Source organism: Chaetodon auriga, chromosome 1, assembly GCF_051107435.1.
Source record: "Chaetodon auriga isolate fChaAug3 chromosome 1, fChaAug3.hap1, whole genome shotgun sequence".
NCBI classification, from domain to species: Eukaryota; Metazoa; Chordata; class Actinopteri; order Chaetodontiformes; family Chaetodontidae; genus Chaetodon; species Chaetodon auriga.
Window position 1 is genome coordinate 24863322 of NC_135074.1, and position 24833 is coordinate 24888154.

Below are 24833 nucleotides of genomic sequence, written 5' to 3' on the forward strand. Positions count from 1 at the left end.
TGGAGGACACAGGAAGAACAATATTCCTAATTTGTATGCAAATGAGGAACAGCATCTTGAGCATCTTTTCTGTTGTCTGCTTATAAAAATTATGAAACATGCAAAAACTTTTTTTTTTCCTCAACATTTTTTATATTACAGCAGCTGGTAATGTTCCTTTAGCAAATTCTCGGGTAAAACATCAAAACATGTGGAAAACCGTCATTCTTCGACTTAATTAAATAATGTTAAATCATCTTCATAACAGCGTGTGAAACCAACCCGCTCTCAAAATTTTGTAACAGCTCTGCTACGTTTTAAACAGCAGAAGGAAAATGTAATAAAGCTTAAATTTAACAAGGGGAGTGGAGAGCAGTTAGCGGCACATTTTCCCTAAAAATCTATATTTTACAAGGAAGACAGGGTGAACTACTACACTGCTAACAATGGAGCCTGTCGTCCACTCCCACACGAAGCACGTGAAACAAGCAGCGAGTTCAAACGGATGCTGGAAAGCACTAAACGCTTCAGAAATGCACACAGGTAAATACCTGCCTTTTCAAACATCACCATTTTTACACAATTGTCACAAAACAAATAAATAGGAGCAAACACACAAAGCAAAGTTTTTCAGTGCGACACGTGGTGCTCAGAAAGAGTCTCTGATCTTGGACCTCCAGTTTACGGCCCTTTCAAAGCCGTTTCTGCCACACTGGTAGTCCCTGATCGCCTGTCTGATCTCCTCCTCTGTGGTCATTACAAATGGACCTGAAGGGCACACACACAGCATAGGGAAGTATTACATGACAGGTACACACAAAGCACTCCTTTGTTCAGTGACTTGTCGCCAGCATGTCGAGAATCGCACAAATGACGTACCATGTTGTACCACAGGCTCTTTGATTGGTTCTCCAGCGATCAGCACAAAATGGGAAGCTTCGGAGTCCTGAGGAGGAAATAAGATGTGTGCATCATCTTTCATCAGCCTTTCATTTGACATCTTTTAAATCAGCGGTTTCTGACTTCGCCAGTAGATCCCAGAATAAATCTGTGGGGTTACAAGGTGATTAAAGAAAGAAAATCGAGATTAAGTAGTTATTCTAAATTTTTTCACCTTTATGCCCCCTAAAAACACTCATATTAAACTATCTGAGAAGGAAAAATCCCTGTTTGATTGAACTCCTTACAACAAGACAACCACTAACAGAGTCACTCAATTTTACTCATAGCACAAAAAAGGGTAAAACCCAGAGTCCAAGCCCAAAAGAAAATGTCCATCTATTTATCCTGAAGTCCATCCTGTTGTATGATTCTGAAGGATTTAGCTTCGGTATACCAAAGGAAGTGCAGAGATGCAAAAGAAAACCAGGCAGATTAAAAATGACAGGCTGCAGAAGTGTGAAGGGACAAGACGAGGGGAGGGGGGGCACAACATGTTACCACCAACAGGAAACAATTTAGGAAGCTCACTGTGGCCTTAGGACAAAGAGGATTTAGTCGGTAAGCCATCAAACAAACAATGTGAAATACCTTCTGCTTCCAATGGGAAGCACAGCGGAGGACTTCAGTCGCTCACCTTGTTCTGAACTTTGACACAGTCTCCGTCTCCAAACACCACAGTGTGATGGGGCTCTACCTTCTGCTGCTCCTGATCCGGGCCTGGAGAACAAGAAAAGTCGGCAGTTTCGTCGTTAAGTCACGCTGGAACTCTTCATTTTAAACACTTTTTGGCTTTTTCCAATTTCATCTGAAATCTGAACCTACTTCAAAATGATTTCAACGGACTGGATCCACCCTCAGCCTCACATTTCTGCATTGCTTACATTTTGACGGGACTGTAATACAATTTAATGTGACAATACCAAGATTTGAATTCCTCGCCTTTTTATCTTCTCCTCAGAGTGGCATCAATTCAAATGCAGACAGTGCAAACCCACCACTCCCATTATTTTCAGAAACATGCTGAAAACAAGTCAAACGTACCCTGCCTCATAATTACGGCACATTATAACTGTTAATTCTTCAGACAGTGACATGGCACATCGAGCTATGACACTTCTGACAAAATGGGGCTGTTATGTTATGTTAGGAAACAAACCACAGAATAAACACGTTACTTAAGATGATTGATTGAAGTTTGCGGTCTCGCAGCTCTTTCTGAAAATGGGAATCTATGAATCCTCTGAGAGCAGGAGCTTCTGACTGGGGGAAAACTCCTCAAAAAAGGGCTAAGTCTTAGAGAAAATCACCTCTTCAGACATTGATATTAGCAACACATTTTTCATCAAAAGCTAGCTTACTTGCTCCTTTTGAGCGGACGTGCGAATTAGCAGTAATAATTTAATTTGCTTCACGAATCATTTCACTGAAAGTTCAACAGAAATAAAGGCACCTGTGTGTTTCAGACACTTTGACCTGGTTTAACACTCTGTCTGCACGCTGCAACACTTCCTTCCACAGCGCTGACACCAAACGCTGAGAAAGCCAGACACTTCCACTTGTGGTCGATGCATTCATCATAGCCAGCTGGTCCTGATTTGGCCAGACTACATGTAGAGTCGGAGACTTCGGATTCAAATAACGTCTTTAATCTTAGCAGCCATTTTCATCCTCTCGTGTCATCAAAACATCTGCCAGCAATTACAAGCAGTCTGAGAGATCCTGCAGTGTAACGATGGAAAGTAATCAAATCAGAATGAAATTTTATGAAAGAATAATAAAAGGGGAATTCTGACTGAAAACAACAGGTTTCAACAAACCAAGCAAGCCTCTGAAAATGAGTCCACCGTCTCAAAGAGTTTGTTCTCATGCGAGGGGAATTCCCTGATCACACAAAGTCGACCAATATGCAGGAAATGCTGTATTTCATAACCTGTCAAACAGCCACACTGATACAAACAGGGCGTAGTTTGAATATGTGGGTAAACTCTGAGATGGTCGTACTTTATAGACAGTAGCACAGTCAGTTTTCCAGCGAAGGTAAATTTTACATTGACCTGGACTGGTCTGAAGAGGTCATAGGTGAGAGTCAGTATGAATCCAACAAGGTTCAGAGTGGAACATGTGGTGGTTTTGGCTGAATCTGGAAGGGAAGTCGCAACTGGACTGAGATCACAAGTGTTCGTAACGTAGACAGAGAGGGAAGTGAGAGAGTGATTAAATGCAGTGAAAAGAGTGCACGTATGCAGCTAAAGAATGTTCGCATCACCTTAGCTATTAGTGATTTCCTCTTCTCTTTATGTGAATCTGAAGTGCTGGACAACATGAGACAGGTCGTGTTCTGCACGTATTCATAATCTCTTGGTGCAAAGTTCAGATAAAAACAATGTGCAGTGGGCGCCTCTTTTAAGAGATCATTAACCCGACAAAACTCACCGACATGAATGGATCCTGACAGCGTGTAGATGAATGCAGTCCATCCTGTCAAACACAGAAATATTATCTGTAAGTGCATTTGTGATAAAGCTGGTGAACCTGCAATAAAAACAACATTTACATACTGTGTGTAGTTTCTCCTGTTACCTGTGTTGTAAAGCTCTCTCTCTCCATGTCGCTCACTCTCTCGCTCTCTGTTACCGTAAAAATGCTGAGCTGTCGTGTCCTCCACCAAGTTTCACAAGCTTTATGAGCCCTGAAGTGTTTCTGTTGGAACTGTAAATGTCTGCCGCTAACATTTTATCTGCATTTGTCATACACAGTAACAGTGGAGTCTTTGATCAAAAACCTAGTGTGAACCTTGTGTGTACTGATCCAGATCTGAATGGAGTCTGTTAGACCTCTAAACCGTGCACAACCCGTGAAACCATTTGATCCAGCCTGGGGGCCAATTTATAAATACCAAAAAGCCATTACTTTTTTTCAGTGATAAAAGAGAATAGTGTAAAATAGTAGACTGGCACACTGATATAAGTGGACCCTGAATGCAACACATGTAGCAGTTGACATGTCATGGATGAGCTGCAAGGACAAATGCGCTTGGATAATGTTAAAGCTCTAAATATGTAATTTTGATGAACAGAGATGAGTTTTTAGGGGTTTTATCAATGCCTGGAGAGGAACTTTAAAGGGACCTTATGGTGATTTTGACCACTAGTATCACTATGGAGCAATGTTTCACACTAATCCACTGATCTCCAAGTAGCGTGGAAAGAAACTCATTAATATGACAACAAAGGCACGGAGGAAGAAAACTGTTAGCAAGAAAACATGCAGGTCTCAAAAAAAAAAAAAAAAAAACAGCACTGCAAATGTTGGAAATGCCTTCAGTCCTCATGGATACACACTGTGTTTTGGTACATAACAACGCTTGTAAACCAAACTGAAATTCACCATCAAACACTGGTTGGACTGTGGCGATGGTTACAGTCGGACTTCAAAAACTGGTTATGAGGCAGGCGGCCAGAGTGTGATGCTGTTTCCACGTCCGGTAATGTTCCCAGCAGACCCTCTTTCACAAAACAGGAAATACTGGTCGTATTATTGCCATGAAAAAAAGAAAATTCATGTGTCTTTGGTTTTGTTTTTTGCATGACATTTTTTTTTGAGTGTATGTGGTTGTGATCAGACATCCACATTGTGGCTGTCCACTCCATGAGCAGATTTGTATCTCTACATGTAAATTATCTTCCTGTCTCATTGTTATAAGCCTGCAGTGTTTGTAAGACCCAAAAGTCTTTATCTAAGCTGTCTTTGATCGCACATGGTTTGCCAGGGAGGAGGATGTGGTGGAAGGATGGATCAAACATCCAAGAGAGTTTGCATCTCATGTGAGACCTAAAGTCAACACCGAGTTATTATTTTTATGCTTAGAAAATCATCATTATTATCATTTTTGGGCTGCATAAAGCTGCTGAATGCACAATTTTTGCATAAACCTTAGCAGAATAGCTGAATAGGCTCGTCTAGAACGCCCGGAAAGGACGTCCAGCTGTTCCTAACCCTAACCCTGATCAGGGACCATCCCCCATTCTGCAACTATTTTTGAACCCTAAAGGGGCGTTTTGATTGAAGTTTCAAGCAACAGCCACTCACCACTGGTTTACAAGAACACTGGACCATTTACAGACAGACTACACTTTATTTACCAGTGTTATTCTCCCACCTGAGGGGACGGGCTGCACATGCAGGGCCCCTGTCTGCAGCCTGAAGTCTAGGTACAAAGTCGGTGTCCTCGTGAAGACCTTAGACTGAACGGAAAAAAGGACAGTCAGAAAATCTGCTTACTTCTCTAACACACACACACACACACACACAAACACGAGTTTTACATATTTTGTAGAAAACGGAAAACACAGTCATGCAAACTTTGGCATACTGGCGCCAGTGACTATCATGCTCATTTGTTTACAACTTCAGAGCCATCTGCACTTGTGCTCCCTGAAAATGGGCTCTGAACAGTAAGCTAAAGCTGCATTGCTTTGTCGCAGTAATCTTGTTGTTCGGCAGGACACCCTACGAGTAATTACATGATTTTTCAGAGAAACAAAGTCTGAGTATTTCATTGGTGGGTCTTAACTAACACTTTTCACTCTGCATTTTTTACTGTGAGTGAGACATTCACTGCACAGAGCTTACTGCACACTGGGAAAGTGTGTCACCTGTTAAAATACAATAAATACATACAAGAGATCTTCATCTACTGTAAACGGCAGTTAAGAGTGTCTTCCTGCTGTAGGAAATATCTGAAGTAGTTTGAGCATACAATGGTGGTAAAATGTAAACCAATCTGCTCCTATGATACACAGTATGAATACAATATATGAAGAGAAATGGATGTTTGCGTTTTAGAGAAGGAGTTCAATGACCTGCATTAAACTGAGCAGTTTTAATGCCAGACCATGACTCGCTGTGTCTCATGCCCTACAGTAACCTTTTACACTCCCCCCACACACACAAACAGACACACACAGAAATGCATGCATGTTTATGTCATTGTTTGTCTGTTTTTCCTGTTTGCCTCGAGCCTCCGGCAAATGAGCAATCACCATGAGATCAACAGCTACCGGGAAAGTAAACATCATGTTTGCTTTCAGATGCTGCAGTGACATCACCAGCCTGAATCACTAAGATACTTTCACACACAAGCAAACACACCTTTGCTCCTAAAGCCTCTCCAGATATCACAGCGACTGTAACTCCTCCCTGGCTGCGTTTGGGGATGTCTGAGCCTTTCAGCTCCTGGTACGCTGGTTCCACCATCTTGTCTCGTCTTGGCAGGTTCACCCACAGCTGTAAGCCCACCACTGGCTCCTCTGACACAGGCATCTCAGCATGGACCACCCCCTTCCCTGCAGTCATCCACTGGTGCACAAGGAGACATATATATATTCAAATATATGAAAGATTGGAAAAGTTGTCAAATGCTCCAAAAACACCTGTTTGGAATATTGCACTGGTAAACAGGTTCACTGGTAACAGGTGATAGTATCCTGATTGGGTATGATCACATGATTGTACAAAGGATATTACTGCACAGGCTCAGGAACACCCCCAAGTTCTTTGGAGCTGGAGTTGTACGCTGAGAGTGTTCACAGATTTGTACCACTGGCTGAAAATATCCGGAGGTGAGAAGGTTTTTATTTGCCCTGCTCGTGTCGTGGCACTACAAACGGCATTGCTGATCATGTGGCTGGTCCACCGCTTCCAGGCAGAAATAACTCTTTGAGGAATTGTGATGAAATGTTGTACAGACACACAGCAAGTGTTCTTCAGTGGGTGTGTTCTTGTAACTTTGATGATCTCCTGATGTTTCGCCTAGTGCCACCAGTAGGTCAGTTTTTACTTAAAGTGTCTTGACATGAACAAGATAGATGGACACAAAATTGTGTTCAACATATCAAAGTTGCTATTTAATGTATCCTGAGTTTACATCTCTGCTGGATGGATCCCTCAGGTTGAATTCTAGTACCTTCAGTAATCACTGTTAGCATGCTACCATGCTAAACTAAAATGGTGAACATGATCAACGTCATACCTGCTAAACATCACTAGGCTGACACTGTGAAAATGTTAGCATGCTGATGTGGCTTAAATACAACCTCACAGTTGGATTCAGGTAATGATTGAAAACACTGGATGAAACAAAGTGTACTTTAACAGCTCCTGCTTCTCCTGTAGGCCAGCTGTAAATTTCCACTCTCCAGCTTTAGCTCAGCGAGCCACTGACAATTCCTCTGTGAGTGTGGGTTTCTTTTATTTGTGAGTTTTTACAGCCAGAGATCTATTGTATGCTAAAACATGCAGAGCTTAGTAATTAGAAACCCAGAGAAGAGAGTCAGCACAGATCTGTGTGATGTTTGAAAGTAAATTCATCACATTTTTAACATCTTATAATAGATGCAGTCTAACTTGGAAATAAGATGCTAGTCTTAGTAGATAAAGATGATAAACTAATGCTAATAATTGTTTCTTTGATTTGGAAATACTGACATAAAAAATGTAGGAAGGTTTTTTTTTGTCTTACTAAAATGTATATAGAGAGATGTGGAATGAAGTCAAACATTAACTGAGACGATTCTTGAACAGTTTCTCTCTCAGCTTGTCTTCTCACTTCCTTCAATGAAGCTCTGCTTTAATCTGAGACAGTGTTTGAGCTCTCCCTAAGGGACCGACATGATATCCGAGCCTACACAGGGTGCACATGGCGGGTTAGAGGAAATTCAGATGAACTGACTGAACATCTGTTGCAGATTGAAGCTGAGTCAGCAGCCAGTGTGTGTGTGTGTGTGTGTGTGTGTGTGTGTGTGTGTGTGTGTGTGTGTGTGTGTGTGTGTGTGAATGCAACTTTCCTACTTTAAAAACACAGGAAACAACCCACAGGGCATGATATCCAATTAGTGTGAGTGCACAACATTTTAATGCATATGTAATGAGTTTTGGGGGGATTTGTATGCCAATGGGCTTAAGTCTTGTTCTGCTCTTTCATTTACGTTAATAACAAGTGGACTGAATGCTTCTGATTCATGTTAATGATTTGCTTGAAACCTACCACATCACGATTAGAGGATTAGAATGATGCATGTAGACAACAATGATCACACTGTTACATAACGTTTAATACCTGAGAGAACGGAAAATATCACCATTTGGCAATTTGTTACTGGCAAAGTTACAGAAACAGTTCAGCATTTTGGGATATGCACTTATTAGCTTTCTTGTTGAAAATTAGATGGGAAGATGGATACCACTCTTACACTTGTACCGTATATATGAAGCTACGCTCAACAGCTGTTTGATTAATTTAGCAAGAAGATGGGAAACAGCTAGCCGTCCTCAGCTAGCCAGCAGCTCTACAATCAATGCCCTGCTCTCCTGTCTGTGAAACAGACAGCAGATGGTTAGCTTAGCTTAGCATTAGGGTTGAAAACATGGGGAAACAGCTAGCCAGGCTCTGTCAGGCTAGCTCGGTGCACAAACACATGTAAAATGGTGAATGGTGCAATTAGAGTAACATATAGAGTAACTTTCGCATTACTCTTAAATGTCTGCTTCAATTATTTTATTAATGCACATATAGGTAAATCATTTTAGCACTTCATTGGCACAACGTGAGACAAGACATTTTTTATCCATCATGGAATCAATCGTCACTGTAGTGATGGCAGTTATTAAGACTCCCAATGACCAGAGGGCAGCAACGACTTCCTACCTGTAAACTACACTTGTGTTGTTTTGGTTAGGCAGTGGGATTTGGTGGGAGACCCAAACAATGCTGGATATTATAGGTGATTAACACAAGTTTCTTCAATTTATATTAGGAATATTATAATAACGGTGATAAAAACCAAACTCACATTGCCTGCCCTGTCTCCTTTAGGTTGGGTAATGTCAGATCATAAACCGGAAAATCTGGGGAACGAACTGAGGTTTTATTTTCACGTAAGACAAAAGTAATGAGTAAGAAATTAGTTACATTTTTAGTAGCAGAGGTACAGTAACACATGACTCCAAACACTGATCAGTGCTAGCTGTTACCCCTGTTTCCACTCTTTGTGCTAAGCTAAGCTAACTGTCTGCGGTATCATATCTACCTGAGACAAACACAAGAGTGGTATTTTCATCTACCTCTTGGCAAGAAGTCATTCCTAAAATGTTGAACCATTCCTTTAAAGAAAACTGTAAAAATTTACACTATAAGCAGTTATGCAGTACTTGCAGATCTCCAGGTTTCAGTTGTCCTGAATGGCCACAGAAGTCTTCGTGGGCAGAGATCCCCTCTAAAACATATGTTACCTGTTTGAGGAAAGACATCCAAATTTAGTACAAGCAGCTTCTGCAAAAGTGTGCATGATTGCCTCATACAGACAAGTGAACAATTTGTTATATTTTGGAACAAATGTGAAGGAACAGGCTTATAATGTTGCAGGTTGCTTAAACTCAGGCCATGAGCTTTCAAACAAGTGCTACTTTGACACTGAACGCACATGTGAGCCCGTTTCACCCCTGTGGTCAGGCTAGACAGGAAGAGAAGTGTTGATTGTGGGGACATGGGTTCAAAGGAGAACATCTGTCTAAAGGAGGAAAGCTCGGGCCCCTGCAACGAGCTGCATGTGATATGTCCCCACAGCTGTGTGATTTCAAAAGTCACGTGACTGTGGGCAAACACACCTGCTGAAAGGCATGCTGGGAGTGAAGTCGAGTCCTGTCAACCCACACTGGGAGATTTAAGTTGCATCTGCCAAATCAAATACACTTCTGGCAATGGACGGACAATATTTGGGATGCTTGAATCCAGTTTTCAAGATACAAGCCCAACCTGCCGCATTGCTTCCATTCATTCATGTGGGACCGCTAACAGCGCAAGACCGAGTTCAGCCATAATTTAAAAAACATGTCACAGACTTGTGGTAAATTTAAAGCACAGCATTAAGCTCAAAAAAGAAGAAATTTTCAAAAACAAGCGTATCACTAAGTGGCTCAAAGAGTGGGAGCCAGAATAATGGGAAACGGAGCAAACTGTAAAAAGAGCACCGACATATTATCACCTTATAAAGTCATTATGGCTCACATGCTAGAAAACAGCTGCCTATTAACACACTGAGCAAACATGGAGCGACATTAGTGCTCCTTTGAAGTAGTGCTTCTGTCCCGTATTTACCAATATCTGGCTCTTAAGAAGCTAAATGCTGCTCAGCTAGTCGCTAATTTTGTCTGCTGGCTGCTTTGAGCTGGGAGGTCGCACTCATCAGAGCACTTCCTGCTGTTGGAAAATCAGCTGAATGGAGGTGTGAGATGGAATCAAACAGAAAAGATGCGAAATGCTGTGAAGAGATGAAGAAAACTGAAGACTTGGGTGATATTTCTCTGCAGGTTTACAGTCATTGGATTCATTGTTAGTAAAAATATTGATCAGTATAACTCCTAGCTGCAGCTAATGTATCTGAACAATTAGCCAATGAGTCTGTGATGGGACATTCCCCTCACACAGAAGCCCAAAATTATGTCTTAAACCCAAATGTGTTGAAATTTAGAATAACAAAAAACACATTTAGATATAACCAGCAAAAATTTGACATTTTTACACAAGAAAAAGTGATTTAAATGATCAGCCTCTTCATCAGTTACTTCTCTGTCAACGAAATGACTCATTCTCAACACGACTATGAAATAAAGACTAAATAAAGGACAAAATGCAGGGAGAGGAAGGTGGGAAATAAGACAAAATGAAAGCTGACGGTTCTGTGCTAAAGAAGGTTTTAAATCCATGAGTTAACACTGAGACGATGTCAAAGAGGTGGAGATAATAGTTATATACTGTTTAAAAAGGCCTCAGAAGCGGACCTTCATCATGAGAGAGGAGACTTTGTGTTGACTTATGGCGAGAGAATCAAAAATGCAGAGGTTAACTTTCAATATGTGTAAGTAAAAGAGGCGACCGCAGCAATGCGATCACATGTTTAGGTCTCTTGCATGTGTGTTTGATCTCTCAGTTTCCATAAAGCGGAAGACATGCCAGTATGTCAATAACAATGGCAGAGGAAGACTCTCTTTGGTGGAGACACAATACATTAGCTTTAAATGCCTGCAAGGACAAAAACAAAAAAACAAGGGTGGTTCACTGAAAACACGACAGAAGCTGGGACAATTCCTCTCTTTTGAAATAGGGGACTTTCTTCTCTTGTGAGCTGTCATCATCTCATCTTTAGCTTTCTGGACTCAAGGTGACATTAAGCAAACTGAAGAGCACAAGCAGATATTATCTCTCTGACATGTCTGGCTTCTGATTTTTGAAATCTATAAACCGAAATCATCATTTGTGGAAGGCAAATTGGTGCCTTGGCTGCTTTCTAGACCCTGTCCTGGTGTCGCCATCTAGTGATCAAACTCTGAACATCACCCCTCTGTGATCCCTGCTGGTCTGCCGCTTCTGATGTTTGCTGCTTTTTCAGCTCTTTGGTTAAAGGAGTTTTATCAGTTCAACACTGTTATATTGTTTTGATATGTTAAGGGTGTTGTACTTTCACTATCCATTTCCTTTCTCTGTTACGCAAAGCCTAATAAAAGATGGTGTCCTGGAGAGGAGAGGAGCATTTGATAGAAGGACAAAAGATCTGATTTAACAGCCACTGTATGCATGTCGGACAGGCTGCAGACTCAAACCTTTCAGCTTCACAGCTTATCTGAATATCTGCTAGTTTGAAATTCCTAAAATTATAGTCAAAGACTCACCGTCTCAAATCCTCTGTGAGGGTGGTCTGGAAAACCTGCCGGCTTGCTTACTCTAAACTCATCCAGCATCAGGAAAGGATCCAGGTTCCTCAGCTGGAAATAAGGAATGTACAGTTTTAAGATAAGATAAGACTTTATTGATTCCACAATGGGGAAATTTAGTCGTTACAGCCAGAAATGTAGTCGTTACAGCCAGCAAACATTACAAAGGTTGCATCAAAGGCTTGCATCAGCTACAATGACATGTTAAAAGGGCTGACAATCAAGCCACGGTAACATGGTGAGGAGCTCACCTCCTGTCTACCGATGCTCCTGCGGACACGAGCCCCGACTCCCTCTGACTGTTCCACGCTCAGGACCATCCTTTCCACCCTCCTCACATTCATCGCGCTGGGAAAGGTTTCACTCGTCGCTACAGAAAATGCCAGTAAAACAAACGTCATGTCATATAGTTTGATATTACTGCAGCTGAGTTTGTGATGCAGAGCAGAATTATACTGTGTTCCACTGTGTGTCATAAACAGCAATACTGAATTTATTGATTCAGCTGCCTTTCCCAACATGCACTGGGTGAAAGGCCAAACAATTAGAGTTTCCAATTCAGATGTTTCCATTTACATAAAACTTGTTGGAGTTTTTGGAAATTATTTCTTAAGGTACCTTTCTAGTCTTCTTAACATCTGTATCTGTGTTTTTACTTGTTTGGGTATAAAAGTGTTGTGTAAAAATCAGAAAGGGACGTAAACAAAAACCTGTTAGAGGACTACACCGACATGAAATACTGCAAAGTAACATGATATGGCTAAATAACAGGAAAGGTCACGCAATCAGAGGGTTTTTCCGGTTTTCAAGATGATTTTCTTGGTAATTTGGCGGCCCACAAGCTGCCAGCTTGCCCCTACGTCTGAAACAGACCAAACCGATCTGAGAGCAGCGATCAGCTGGGCGTGTGTCAGCTGAGCAGTCAGCTGAGCGGATCAGCTGCTCGTCAGCTGATCTCAGCGCTGCTGCTGCTGCTGCTGCTGACGGTTTGGTCTTGAGCTTCAGCTACAATCATTTCAGAGAAACTTTCCCTGAAATGTAATTACATCACATCAGTCCTGGATGGCCTCGCTTTCCGGAGAAGGAACCCATGCTTGTTGGAGCAGATCTCAGATCTGTTGATGGTCGTTATTAGTTCCCGTTTTCCTCATTAGCTGCATGTTATATGAGATCTTTATTATGCATAATAGAAGCGTGGCGTGTTATTTAGTGAACGTACTGGATGAGCATTTTCATCGATGTTTTAACATTACTGCCAACACTGAATTACATTGTAAAAATAATTGTAAAAGGCACCCACCTGCCTGAAATACAAGTCAGCTTGTTCTATGGCGACATTTGTGTGACCGTCAGTTTATTGTTGCACCTGACGCGCTCTTCACAGCCTCAGGTAGGATTAAAACCCGGAAGTCAGGCGGGAGGTGGGGCTGAAGGCGCCTCCACAGCGTCACAGATAAGCAGCTGGAAATTTACCTTGAGAGACGGCTGGGTTCGCGAGATCACCAGATGACGCGAGATCGCAGGTCAGCTGGAAAGACGCGAGCGTAAAGACAAATACGGATAGCTTTTACAAAACACCACAGGTGACAATCAGTGATCCAAATGTGACTGAAGAGTCAAGTCACCAATGCAGCAGAATCACAGATGATTTGAATAATATGAATAATATCCAAACTCGTCCAAACCCTTGATTCAGATACGGAGGAACTCTCTTGTGAAGGGAGTAAAATATTTGTTTCCTGGTCAGTCATACTGATGTAAAACAGATTAGGTGATGCCATCATGTCATTATACTTTTCTTAACATACTTGTAATTCATGCTTAGAAATCAACAACAACAACAACAACAACAACATTTATTTAAAGTCCACACGAGCAAAGAACAGACGACTGCTCGCACACATGTGAATTCTTCAGGCTAAAGCCATAATAAGCCTCGCATCTGTTGAATATATTCTTCAGTTTTAGATTTCTCCCCACTCAGTTCATCGTCCTGCTGCTGACGGCGCATGATGTCCTTGGCGATCCGCATGCTGGCGGCCTGTCCGCCAGCCAGGTTCACAGCATGAGGCCCAACCTGTGTGTGGAAAAAGAGGCTAAAGGTGAAATAATTGTACCGCTTGTTGTTGAGAGCAGAACACTGTACAGAACACCTGCCTGAAGAGCGGTGTACTGCCCCATCAGGTAGAGCGGGCACGCCTCTGCCCACTGTAAGCTTTCTGATATGCACGGCCAACCATCGATCACCTTCATGGGGGGACAAGCAAACACATTTCATGAAGCTGTCGGTATTTTCTTGTTGCATCATGAAAATAGAGCGCATACAGCTGGTGTGAATAATGAACACATTGCTGTTATCTCGCCATCCTTTGAGCCATTTTAATGCAGGCTGTTCTGTGTCAAACCCACCTGAATGGGGAACTCCTTCATCACTTCAGAAAGCAACGGGTCTTGTTTGACATCCAGTTTGCAGCCGGTGGCGAGCCAGATCATATCTCCCGTCCAGTGGTCCCCAGAGCTGAGGGAAAGACTCCAGGCCTGGCTCCTGTAGCACCAGCTGGCTTCACTCACCTGGACAGTTGCATGAGAATCAGGCAAAAACCTCACATGTTACCTGAGATCATCTTACCTCACGTGATCTGACTTTATCCTAACTCACTCACTACCTTCAACTTTACACCCTGTGTGATGCACATGTACCTGACAGTATGTCTTCACGTCCACGCGTCCACTCAGGATGAATGGCTGCAGGTGGATGTAGGCCTCGGGGGTGACGGCCCCTCCTTTCCTTGCCTGGCGAATCATAGCCAGCCGTCTGTGGAGGCTCCGCTCATTGTAGAACTGTCGCAGGTAGGCTTGGCCGTCCATCTTGATGCCGTGCTCCATGTGGGAGTAACGACCCACCAGGCTCTCCACATCACCCACGTCAAACTGTTTTAACTGCAGAAGAAACAGTGAAGACTGACACATGTGTCGCAGGCAGACGGGTGTATCCATTCTTTATGGTTGGTCTACATGCAGTTTCACACTGTCACTAGACCTGCAGGTGCTTCCTCATCACCCATGTCACATGGCTGGCACCCTGCTGCAGGGCAATTGAGACGACATGAGCGCTGGTCAGACCTCCACCAACTACCATTACCCTCTGCCCTGCCTCACACACTACACACAGTTCTAGACACACATACAGTGGTTGTAAAGGAAAGTGTTGCAGCGAGGATCAAAAAGCCACTGAAGTCCGCAGAAGCACGCACATCTCAGGTGAAAGCACAGTATTATTGTATATTCTGAAGGTTCTGACACATGGGTTCCCTGCAAAGCTTTTCTGTGTTTCTGTGATGTTACGTGACCTGCTGGAGGAATCTGACTCACCTCGATCGGGGAAGGTCTCTTTCATTCTCTCTCTACAATCTGCGTCTTGAAGTTTTTGCCGGGCAGTCGGCAGCTGGTGCATAAGGTGCACTGTGTGTTGCAAACGGTCCTCTGGGTAGCTCTCTCCAATGCTCTCCACCCATGAAGGGATGTTTGCCATCTGGGCACGGGTTGGACCTGTTGCCATAATGACCTGGCGGGCTTTTAGGACGATGCCTTCTTGAAGTTGGACTTGAAAATATTTCACTCTTTTCCTTTCAGGCGCTCTCGTGGCCTCACTGTCTCTCACATTTGTCCGGTCTTTCCCTTCTTCCATCTCTTCCTCGTGCTCAATCACAGGGGTGATGTGCTCCACTGTTCCCTTTACCAGCACTTTGTCCAGGTTGTATCTTTTCACCTGTGTGTTCACAGTCACCAACTGAACAACTCAGGTAACAGCAATGCTCAGATGAAGGCGCACATGCTGCTTAAAGGATAATGTTTGCATTATTCCATATTTTTCATCTAAATGAAGACCAAAACCAACAATTCCCCCTTCATTCCTATTGAAGACATCAATCTTGTAATTTCAGAGGTAATGTAATGTTTTCTGTCCTTTAGTTTTAAATATTTGACCTCAAATATAATTAAGAAATGAGTCCAAACAAGCATCAAGCACAATTCAAACCACAACAATGGTTATTGAGATGCAGCGTTGCATGCTTTTTGTTTCTTTTATTTAGAAATACTGTGACGACATGAGTAATTAATACAGTGTTTTTAAAGACATTCATGCCATTTAAGTGCAGACTAACATGGTAACATACCATGCAGAACACACACATGTACACACACCTGATCTTTAAAGAAATCCACACTTAGTTTGGGTCCTGGCAGACTGAAGGATAAACTCTTCTTGAGTGCTGACGTGATGTTTAGCCGTTTCCTCTCCTTCTTGCCGAGCCTCATGTCATTGAAAAATGCATTTTCATCCAGAATATAAACCTGGTCTGGAAGACTGTGAAGCTCCGCAGAACGATTATATTTTAAAACAAACTCTTGCAGTGCTTTCTGTGAAGGAAAACATACACATTCATTCTGTTAACCCTACCAAGCCACCCTCCTCGTCTCTACCTCGGGAGAATTTGTTTGTGTTTGTACCTTGTTGAGAGGATCTGTGTGCACCAGTGTGTGTGAACGCAGATGAGGGATGTTCAGAGCTGTGAACTGGCCCTCCCACAGCGAGGCCCACTCTCCATAGGAATCTACCACTCGGAGACTCAGCTGGGGGCAAACGACCCTCTCTGATATGGTTGACTTAGCTAGTTGCTCCTCCAGTGTCACGCCTGCAGAGACCAATCACAAACCACATATGATGTGAATTACGAGGCCACAGAGGAAGCAAAGGTTTATTTGATTATGTTCACAAACAATAACAGTGATGAACATTTATTGATTTAGTGTTTTATTTTGAAAGCAAACTGACATATCCTGGTTCCAGACCTCTGAATCGCCACCCAAATGTCTGATTTGTTGAGCGATTCAAATAGAATAAATGAAAGAAATTCATTAAACAATATGGCCAAACTGTTTGGAAAGACTAACCTACAAAGTGAAAGAGTAAGCCACATTATGAAACACTAAGTCAACATCTAAATCTGTTTCATTATATGATACATTCTTGGTAGTCAAAATGACGACTTTCAGTTCAAATAATAAGAAATTCTTCGTGAATCAGAAATTTTGTGCTCAGTTTTTTTAGATTATGATGTCAAAATGATGATTTGAGCCCATTTAAAGTTAGATTTTTGAGCAACTAATAGAAAAATTACACAAAATATGAGATAATAATTAAATGTTTCACTGACTCAGTAAGGCTTTTTTTTTTTAATCATAATTTAAATTATGCCTGACTAAATCAACACCATGACTGTGAGACAGTGACTTTAAATTATGGTTATTTTAAATGAGATGTTGATTTGCAAATGGGGCTGCAACTGACCATTATTTTCATAATCTGCCAAATATTTTCCCAATGAATTTGGCCAATAAAAAGCTCCTGCGAGTTTCAACAAATTCTTAAGCTGAACCATTGAGTGTAGTTTACCAGCTGTTCGCCGCCTCCTCTTCTTGCCACTGCAGCGTTTCATATTGGATGTTTCCAGGTTTGGCTGCGGCCTTGGAGGGTCCGAGCAGGAGGGGGAGATGGGTAAGTCGTGTCCAGGGTCGGAGTTTGGATCAGGGTCAGGGTTCGATAGCAAGCTAGCCAGGGTCAGAGCATGAGGGCCACCCCCTATTATTAACACATCGAGCATCACTATCTGAAACACCCACACAGACAGCAGAGGAAAGGTTATGTGACATGAAAACAAGTGTGGGAAGGCGAGTTGTAGCACTTTCAAAACCTCATAGAACCCAGAGTTACTTCCTTAAACTGCAGCATGTGACTTTCACTCGGTGGTGGTTTACTTTACTGGTGTTCAGTACAGCATTCATTTCAAATTCAAACTGAGAGGCACAAACACACCGACGGCACTCCACAGGGAACACCACAACGATCCATAAACGCTATAAAATATGAAGATATTTCTTTTGTTTTATCATATTTTTCTTCTGAACTGTGAATGAGCTGTTCCTGTAACTCTGGAGAAGAAGTTAAAACCTCAGCGGTCACACACACACACACATCATGCAGAATCTCATGTTCAGTACCTGGTTGAGTTTGGATCGTCGGCCTCCGAGCTGATGGTGAAACGTGGTCGGTATCTCAGCTCTGGACCTACAGCAGTGTGCCCCAGTCGACCCGATGTTTTGCGACAGTAGTGTGAGCCCCTCATGTAACTCAATCCACCTCAGCTTCTACAGATTTAGCTGGCTGGAAATAGCTTCAGTGTGTGTGTGTGTGTATAAATTTAGTAACACAACCCATTGCAGTATCAAAACACTGCAGTTTGCAGTCATGTGCGCACAAACGACTGTAACATGAACGCCTTTTCTTTCTTTTCTTTTCCTTAAGTCTCATTGAGATTGAAATACTGTTACACCAATAAAAACACCGTCATCCAGACATCCAGTTACAGGAGTCGGATGAGAAGCTGCACAACGCTGTCATATCTGTCCATGACATACAAAGCTTTGGGAGACTGTCGGTCCCTGTTTTGTACATTATGCAGGAACGCAAGGATCCAGGCTATTCTGCTGATCTCCAACAACGTGAAGAAGAAGACTGCTACAATTCCAAATCTTACAACAAAATCTTCTCTGCAAGGAGGGAAATGCCCTCAATATGTTTATTAGACCTCAAGGATATGACCAATGTGTGCTGACGAGGAACAATCGAGCTAAACATAGCTTTGTTTATGTACTAGAAAAGTCCAGTGGGGGATTTTTCCACCAAAAACATCTTATGACAAGCTCCACTTTCTTGTTTTTTTTTTTTTCCCCCAAATGCTTTCAAACTCTTCTTTATAGACTTTTGTTTATGCATATGTGTACACTGGTGTGGAGGAACAAGCCCAGGCAGGGTTTTCCACCTAAACCACTGAATACATCTGCTCACATCCCCTGATAACTCTCAACCCTGTACAAAACCACACCTGCTTTTTAGATACTGGACGGGTGGACTCATAAACAGCAGATCACCTCAATCTCGTAAAAGTAAAAAGTCAGACACATAAGCTCTAAAAGCAGTTATTCTTTACCGTGTTTACCTTTTAATAAAAATACCATTAGTGGTTTTATAATATACAATAACACGTCACAGTTTGTGAAGAACCGTTAGTTGTGGCTTCCGTTTCTCGTGAGACAGTCAATTACAGACACATGCTTACTATAAAATGATACTGTTGACTCTCTGCTACAGAGTTATTTACTGTGATAGAGGAAGTAAGATTCTTCTAGTAGTTCCCATGTTTAATGTGACATACTGTAAACCGGACAGCTGTCATTTCCTCTTCTCTCTGCTCAGGAATTTGTGTCTTTATGCTGTTTTTGACAGTAACAGTGTTGTTACTGTCAGACCTCTGCTGCTCACATGTAAGAAAATCTACATAAAATGCTTTAACTGATGAATTCTGGCCTTGTCTTTGTCTCTAGTTCTGCTTTTCTAACAAATCAGATGTACGCTGTGTCCCCGTTCTTATTTAAGATTTACTAATCTTCACTGACTTCCTCTTCTGACATCAGTTCCCCATTCATGACTGTATCCATGAACCCCCATTCCCACTTCCCTTTCTGTTCGTCCAAAGCAGAAGCTCAAACACAGCGAGAGCCTTAAAAGAGAGCGCCGCTGTCACCGCTGTCCACTTCAGTCTTTGGCACTATCAACAGCGATCACAGCTGGCACCATGGATCTGAAGGTGGGTGACAAAATCTCAAATCTGAACACCTCTACATGTGAGATACATTTAAAATGATGTCATTGTGTGTATTGGTTGATATTAAGTTTGTTCATTTCTTCCTAAATGTCAGGATTCTCTGGTTGAGGGAGGCGTACTGATCGTCCACCAGATCTATGAAGGAAAGCATCAGTATGAAGTGAAAAATGTGGTGAAGTACAAAAAGGCGAGTGGAGCAAAAGCCTTTGCCAGGTATAAGACACTCGCATTTATTGTGTCATACTATTACAAGAACACAGTGAAGAAACATTTTATTTGTACAGCACTTTTCAAGCAGCGCTTCCCAGTACAGGTGAAATTAAATGTAAAAAACCACATAATTAAAGGAATTAAAAACGTAACACAGGACACAGAAAAGACATTAAAACAAATGACATGGCAAAAAAAACATGCAAAAAGTAAAGTTTATAACAACTGTTGAATTTCATCATTGTCAATTAAGGCACAAACAAAAAGATAAAAGAGATTATTAACGAGAAAACGAAGGTGAGTAAAAAAAATAAGTGTTTTAATTCATGATTTGGAAGCTAAGACGGTTCCAGCAGGACAAAACTGAAGAATGGCTGCTACTCCGATATTCTTCCACTCTCCATTGTATTTTATGATAGCACTCATAAATAGTAATGCATGATTTGCTATTTTGATAATCAATCAATAATGTTATTTATCATTCAAAAATCCCAAACATTTGCCGGTTTCAGATTCTCAAATGTGATTCCTGCTTTTCTCTCTCATACATGATAGCAAATTTAATATTTTTTGATTTTGACTATTAAAAAAGAAAGATTGTGAAGATACTACCTCTGCTTGTGGGAATTTACTTCATATTTTTTTTTATATTTCCAAGGCTGAGTGTAAGCATGAAGTTCTTAATGACTGGTGTGTTGGTATGAACAAGTTAATACTTTCTTTTGCATTAGTCCATTTTCTTATGCATCTGTCTCCCTGTTATGAATTAGCAACATTTAATTTGATATTTTAAAACAAGTGAAAGTATCAAACAGTGTTACAAAAATGTCTGACCATCAAATATTACACAGAATATTAAATATTAACAATACAAACAAATACAATTCCCGTTCTCTTGATTGTCCTGAATTTGAGCAGCATGACACTTAATAAAGCTTGAAACTAATACAATTAAATCACATTGGCGGGTGTTATTAAAACATTCTAAATATGTTTTGATTGTACTCAAACGTGTACTAAGATTTGTGTACTTTAACTGTGCCATGTCTGACATACTGAATGTGTATTGTGTGTTTTAATGAAATATACAGAGTACAGCTTAAAATACTACTGCCTACACTTGCACAGGTGCACCTGACTGTGCTATTCTGAGACACTAAGTTATGATCATTTAAATATACTTTTTGAAATAGACTTACTTGAAACAGAACATGAATTAACCTAAAGTACAACTTCAGGTATGATGCTTACATTTTGTGTATAAAACAACTATTTGCAGTTTATTTAAGGTATATTAATATGTCAAAAATACTTAATATAACTGAAGTATACACAAAGTAAGAGGTAAATGTTCATCTTATTACAGAAAGTATACTTAATACACTGACACCTAATGATGTCTCCAAATAACAAAGTCAAGTGAATTTCAGAGAAGTGAAGTATATTTCAAGTACTTGGTATACTTACAGTTAAGTGTACTATTTTTACAATTAACTACACAAGAGTATTCACTGTACAACTGACTAAGAGTCAAACTTGTCACACATACACACATTTAGCTGTTATGCTGATGACGTTCAGAATCCGGTTTGTTCAAACAAGTGAAACAAGTTTTAAGAGAAAAATAACAGCAGTTTCTTTATTTTCCAAAGAAAACATGTCTTACAGCACTCCAGAGTCTGTTACACTGCAGGTGGAGATACACCAGCCAAATGGCAAACAAGAGTTTTTTTCTATATGACTTCGAACATTATTATTGCTATGAGTTATCAATAAAAACCCTTACTTAAGCATATGCTGCATATGTTTTCTGTTTCTTCAGGAGAGGAGACAAACTGATGCAGGTGAACGACATAGACCTGCAGGATCTCACACCTGAGGAGGTGGCGGAAATGTTAGCTGAGGGTAATCCAATGCTGGTGAGTTCATGGGCTTCACAGCATCTCCAGAACACACTGCTGCATAGAAGTATTCCTCATTATTTTCAGAGAAAACTTTCCCCAGGCTGAATATGCAGGTGTGGTTGTTTGAACTTACCTCATGTTGAGAGCTGCGCCTGTTTTTAATCTGTTCGTCGTCAGGTTGAATGAAAATAAAAGTTTGGGTGAACATTAACTGTTGATGTTTATGTTACACTAACAGTATTTTATGTTATACTGCACTGGATAGAAGTCAACATTACACAAGACGGCATAATGTGTGGTGAAGAACACACTTTGTAAAACTATATATTTACCCCTCCTTCTGGTCCTCAGACGTTGCATAAGGCCAGCAGGATGAAATGGCACACTGATCAGTCCTGCCCACCAGAGGACACCTTACATCCTGTCTCCAAGGAGTCCACAGTGCTCAGTTTCAGCATGGAGATGAAGAGGGAGGATGAGGAGGATGGCCAGGAGGGTGAGGGAAAGGAGGATGTGGGTGACGAGGAGGATGTTTGCGAAGCTGAAAATGAGGAGAACGGGGAGGGGGGGGATCTGCTCATTGTTTCAATGACGAAAACCAGCATCTCCGTGGTGAGAGGGAGGGGCTGCGAGGATGCATGCCCCTGTCAGGGGTGTCATGGGACAGGATGCACCTTGAATGATGTGGTGGTGGTGGCAGATTCCAGCACAGTGACACTGAGTGAGTTTTAGTCTCTGTTATCCTACAGCTAATAATCTTCATCACATAGTCAATTCGTCAGTTATTATTTATTGTTATAGTTGGTTGAAATATTTTCAGTTTAGTTTAGTTCAGTGGTTCCAACGTAAGGTTCAGGCTCGCTCCTAAGGGTCACAAGATAAATCTGATTTTTTTTTTTAATAAATTAATGACCTGACCTGTTATTTAAATGAAACCATCTGATGCGAAATCACCCCCTGGTTTTCGTTCCTTGTGTCACTTTAAGTTCCTCGAGGAAGTGGAATTTTCAGGCAGGAGAAGCTGTCCAACGTTTCAATTGAACATGTGGTCACTCACCAATACCTCAGAGGTCTCTGTTCCCAAAGGACCCTCTATGCTTCACCCAATCCAGGTTTGTCATCCATGGCAGCATACACGTAGTCACCACGTTAATCATACAAACTGCTGTAATCACAGGTGACTTTTTAATCTCAGACACTCTCTTCGTCTGCTCGTTATTATGTACTAATTTTCTTTTGATTCTTGTGCATTCAGAGAAGATCACCATCTACTCATACAAGTCGAACACTGTGGACAGGATCTTCAGAGGAATGCCAGTGGTCCTAAACTTGACCGGGTCCAACTGCTTCCTCAGGTGCTGCAAGGAAGGAGAGAAGGTGTTCCTGCAAGTGGAGGTAATAACTGTAACTGAGAGAGAGGACACAGACACAGGCTGAAGGTGTAGGCCGCAGCACTTCTGATTTTTAAAAGATAAATAATAAATAAAATGGCTTGCTCTAATGTGATTTGCTCTAAAACGCTAACCTCAGCATGCTAACATGCTCAGAGTGACAATGCTAGCATGCTGCTGTTTAGAAGTAGAACGTTAGCTTAGCATGTTAGCATGCTAAATGGGCTAATTGGCACTAAAGAGAAAGCACAGCAGGTATTTGGTGATACGCCAAGTTCAGTTTTTGACCTGATGATGGCGGTAGAGCAAAAGTCATGCATGATCTGCAGGTATGTCTGGTGCTGACAACATGGTAAGAATAGCGTTTACATATGGGACGATAAGTAGGAGGTTTGTTTCAAATTTAACCAAACCATGATTTCTTTCTCTCTTCCACCATTCCTTAATATCCTGTGACTCCCAAAGAAAATGAAATATGAATCTACCGAGTTCAGCACCGATCTCATTACAATCTTTTGCATGCTAATTAGGTAGAGCTAACGTGTTCCAGGGCCACAACCATAGCTCATTACCTGGGAACCATGTACAGAATACTTAATAGAATATTTGTTCATGTGTCAGTTCAACAAGATGATTATTATGACTGTGATACTTGAATGCAAAGAAATCATGTAACCTGTGCTCTCCACACGTTTGTTGTTGTAGACTTGCGAAAAGAACAGGCTGAAGCAGATCTCCAAGGGCGATGAGACCGCCCTCTCTTTCGTCTTCTACATGAAGTCTGACCGGTCGAAACAGCGGAAGTTTGAGTCGGCGCTGCATCTTGGCTGGTTCATCCAAATCGTCAACAGAGACTTGGTGGAAATGGGGACTTTGGATGGAGGCAGGGAAGAGCAGTCGTTCTTCATCATCATTCAGAAGTGATGGAGAATCGCTTTCCTCAGACGTACTCGCAGTTCTCAGTCAAGTCCGTTTAAAATTCTCCCATGAATTTTATTTGGGGCTTGAAGATGATGTTAAACAAAAGAAAAACATGAGAGGAGCTCGTTTGTTTGAGCCGCCTGGTCCACTGACAGAAACAGTGTCACCGCGTCAAATTCTGCCATTGCAGAAGTGCGTAGATATGTATCATACAACTATAAATATAGTTCAAAAAATGTTTTGTGGGTCTGTGTGGACCACGCTTTGATATGTGGTGTCATTGTTGGTAATCAGTTTTTTTGTTTTTAAAGTGACCTTTCAATCTGATACATACAGATTGACACATTCATACAAACATTAATATTTTGTGTTCAAGATGTGAGTCTTATTAAAAACACAGCATATAAAGGAAGGTGATGTGATAATAACTTTATTTATTTAACACTTTCTAATGTACAGTACACTATTAAGAGATTACGTGAGTAAAATTACATATGGTATAAACTATAAACATAGGTCGAGTGTAAGCATGAAGTTCTTAATGACTGGTGTGTTGGTATGAACAAGTTAATACTTTCTTTTGCATTAGTCCATTTTCTTATGCATCTGTCTCCCTGTTATGAATTAGCAACATTTAATTTGATATTTTAAAACAAGTGAAAGTATCAAACAGTGTTACAAAAATGTCTGACCATCAAATATTACACAGAATATTAAATATTAACAATACAAACAAATACAATTCCCGTTCTCTTGATTGTCCTGAATTTGAGCAGCATGACACTTAATAAAGCTTGAAACTAATACAATTAAATCACATTGGCGGGTGTTATTAAAACATTCTAAATATGTTTTGATTGTACTCAAACGTGTACTAAGATTTGTGTACTTTAACTGTGCCATGTCTGACATACTGAATGTGTATTGTGTGTTTTAATGAAATATACAGAGTACAGCTTAAAATACTACTGCCTACACTTGCACAGGTGCAC

At 41.2% G+C, this 24833-nt stretch overlaps 3 protein-coding genes across 5 annotated transcripts; 1 reads left to right on the forward strand and 2 right to left on the reverse strand.

Annotated features, from left to right (window-relative positions):
* Positions 1–118: 118 nt before the first annotated feature.
* pir (pirin) lies at positions 119–13189 on the reverse strand. Of its 3 annotated transcripts, none has more exons than XM_076731221.1 (10): positions 12989–13189; positions 11940–12058; positions 11647–11739; positions 9130–9210; positions 6073–6279; positions 5081–5165; positions 3355–3399; positions 1556–1638; positions 859–925; positions 119–747 (listed from the first exon to the last, which is right to left on the reverse strand). In XM_076731221.1, the coding sequence occupies exons 2-10, from the start codon at positions 12030–12032 to the stop codon at positions 629–631; spliced, it is 873 nt and encodes a 290-aa protein (XP_076587336.1). In that variant the 5' UTR covers positions 12033–12058; positions 12989–13189; the 3' UTR covers positions 119–628. The 3 variants fall into 3 exon arrangements, with proteins under 3 accessions (XP_076587336.1, XP_076587345.1, XP_076587353.1); XM_076731230.1 differs by having other exon boundaries at positions 12993–13070; XM_076731238.1 differs by lacking the exons at positions 119–747; positions 859–925 and adding an exon at positions 936–1027 and having other exon boundaries at positions 12989–13140.
* A 417-nt stretch (positions 13190–13606) lies between these two features.
* Positions 13607–17829, reverse strand: LOC143332469 (uncharacterized). The gene is made up of 10 exons (XM_076754058.1): positions 17752–17829; positions 17147–17360; positions 16201–16385; positions 15895–16110; positions 15034–15457; positions 14729–14850; positions 14389–14628; positions 14098–14259; positions 13846–13935; positions 13607–13765 (listed from the first exon to the last, which is right to left on the reverse strand). Exons 2-10 carry the CDS (start codon positions 17352–17354, stop codon positions 13607–13609), a joined length of 1806 nt encoding a protein of 601 aa, XP_076610173.1. The 5' UTR covers positions 17355–17360; positions 17752–17829.
* Positions 17830–19303: 1474 nt separating this feature from the next.
* On the forward strand, positions 19304–24600 carry LOC143325253 (uncharacterized). The gene is made up of 7 exons (XM_076738212.1): positions 19304–19397; positions 19510–19628; positions 21448–21544; positions 21881–22250; positions 22516–22641; positions 22785–22924; positions 23626–24600. The coding sequence occupies exons 1-7, from the start codon at positions 19386–19388 to the stop codon at positions 23842–23844; spliced, it is 1083 nt and encodes a 360-aa protein (XP_076594327.1). The 5' UTR covers positions 19304–19385; the 3' UTR covers positions 23845–24600.
* The last annotated feature ends 233 nt before the right edge of the window (positions 24601–24833 follow it).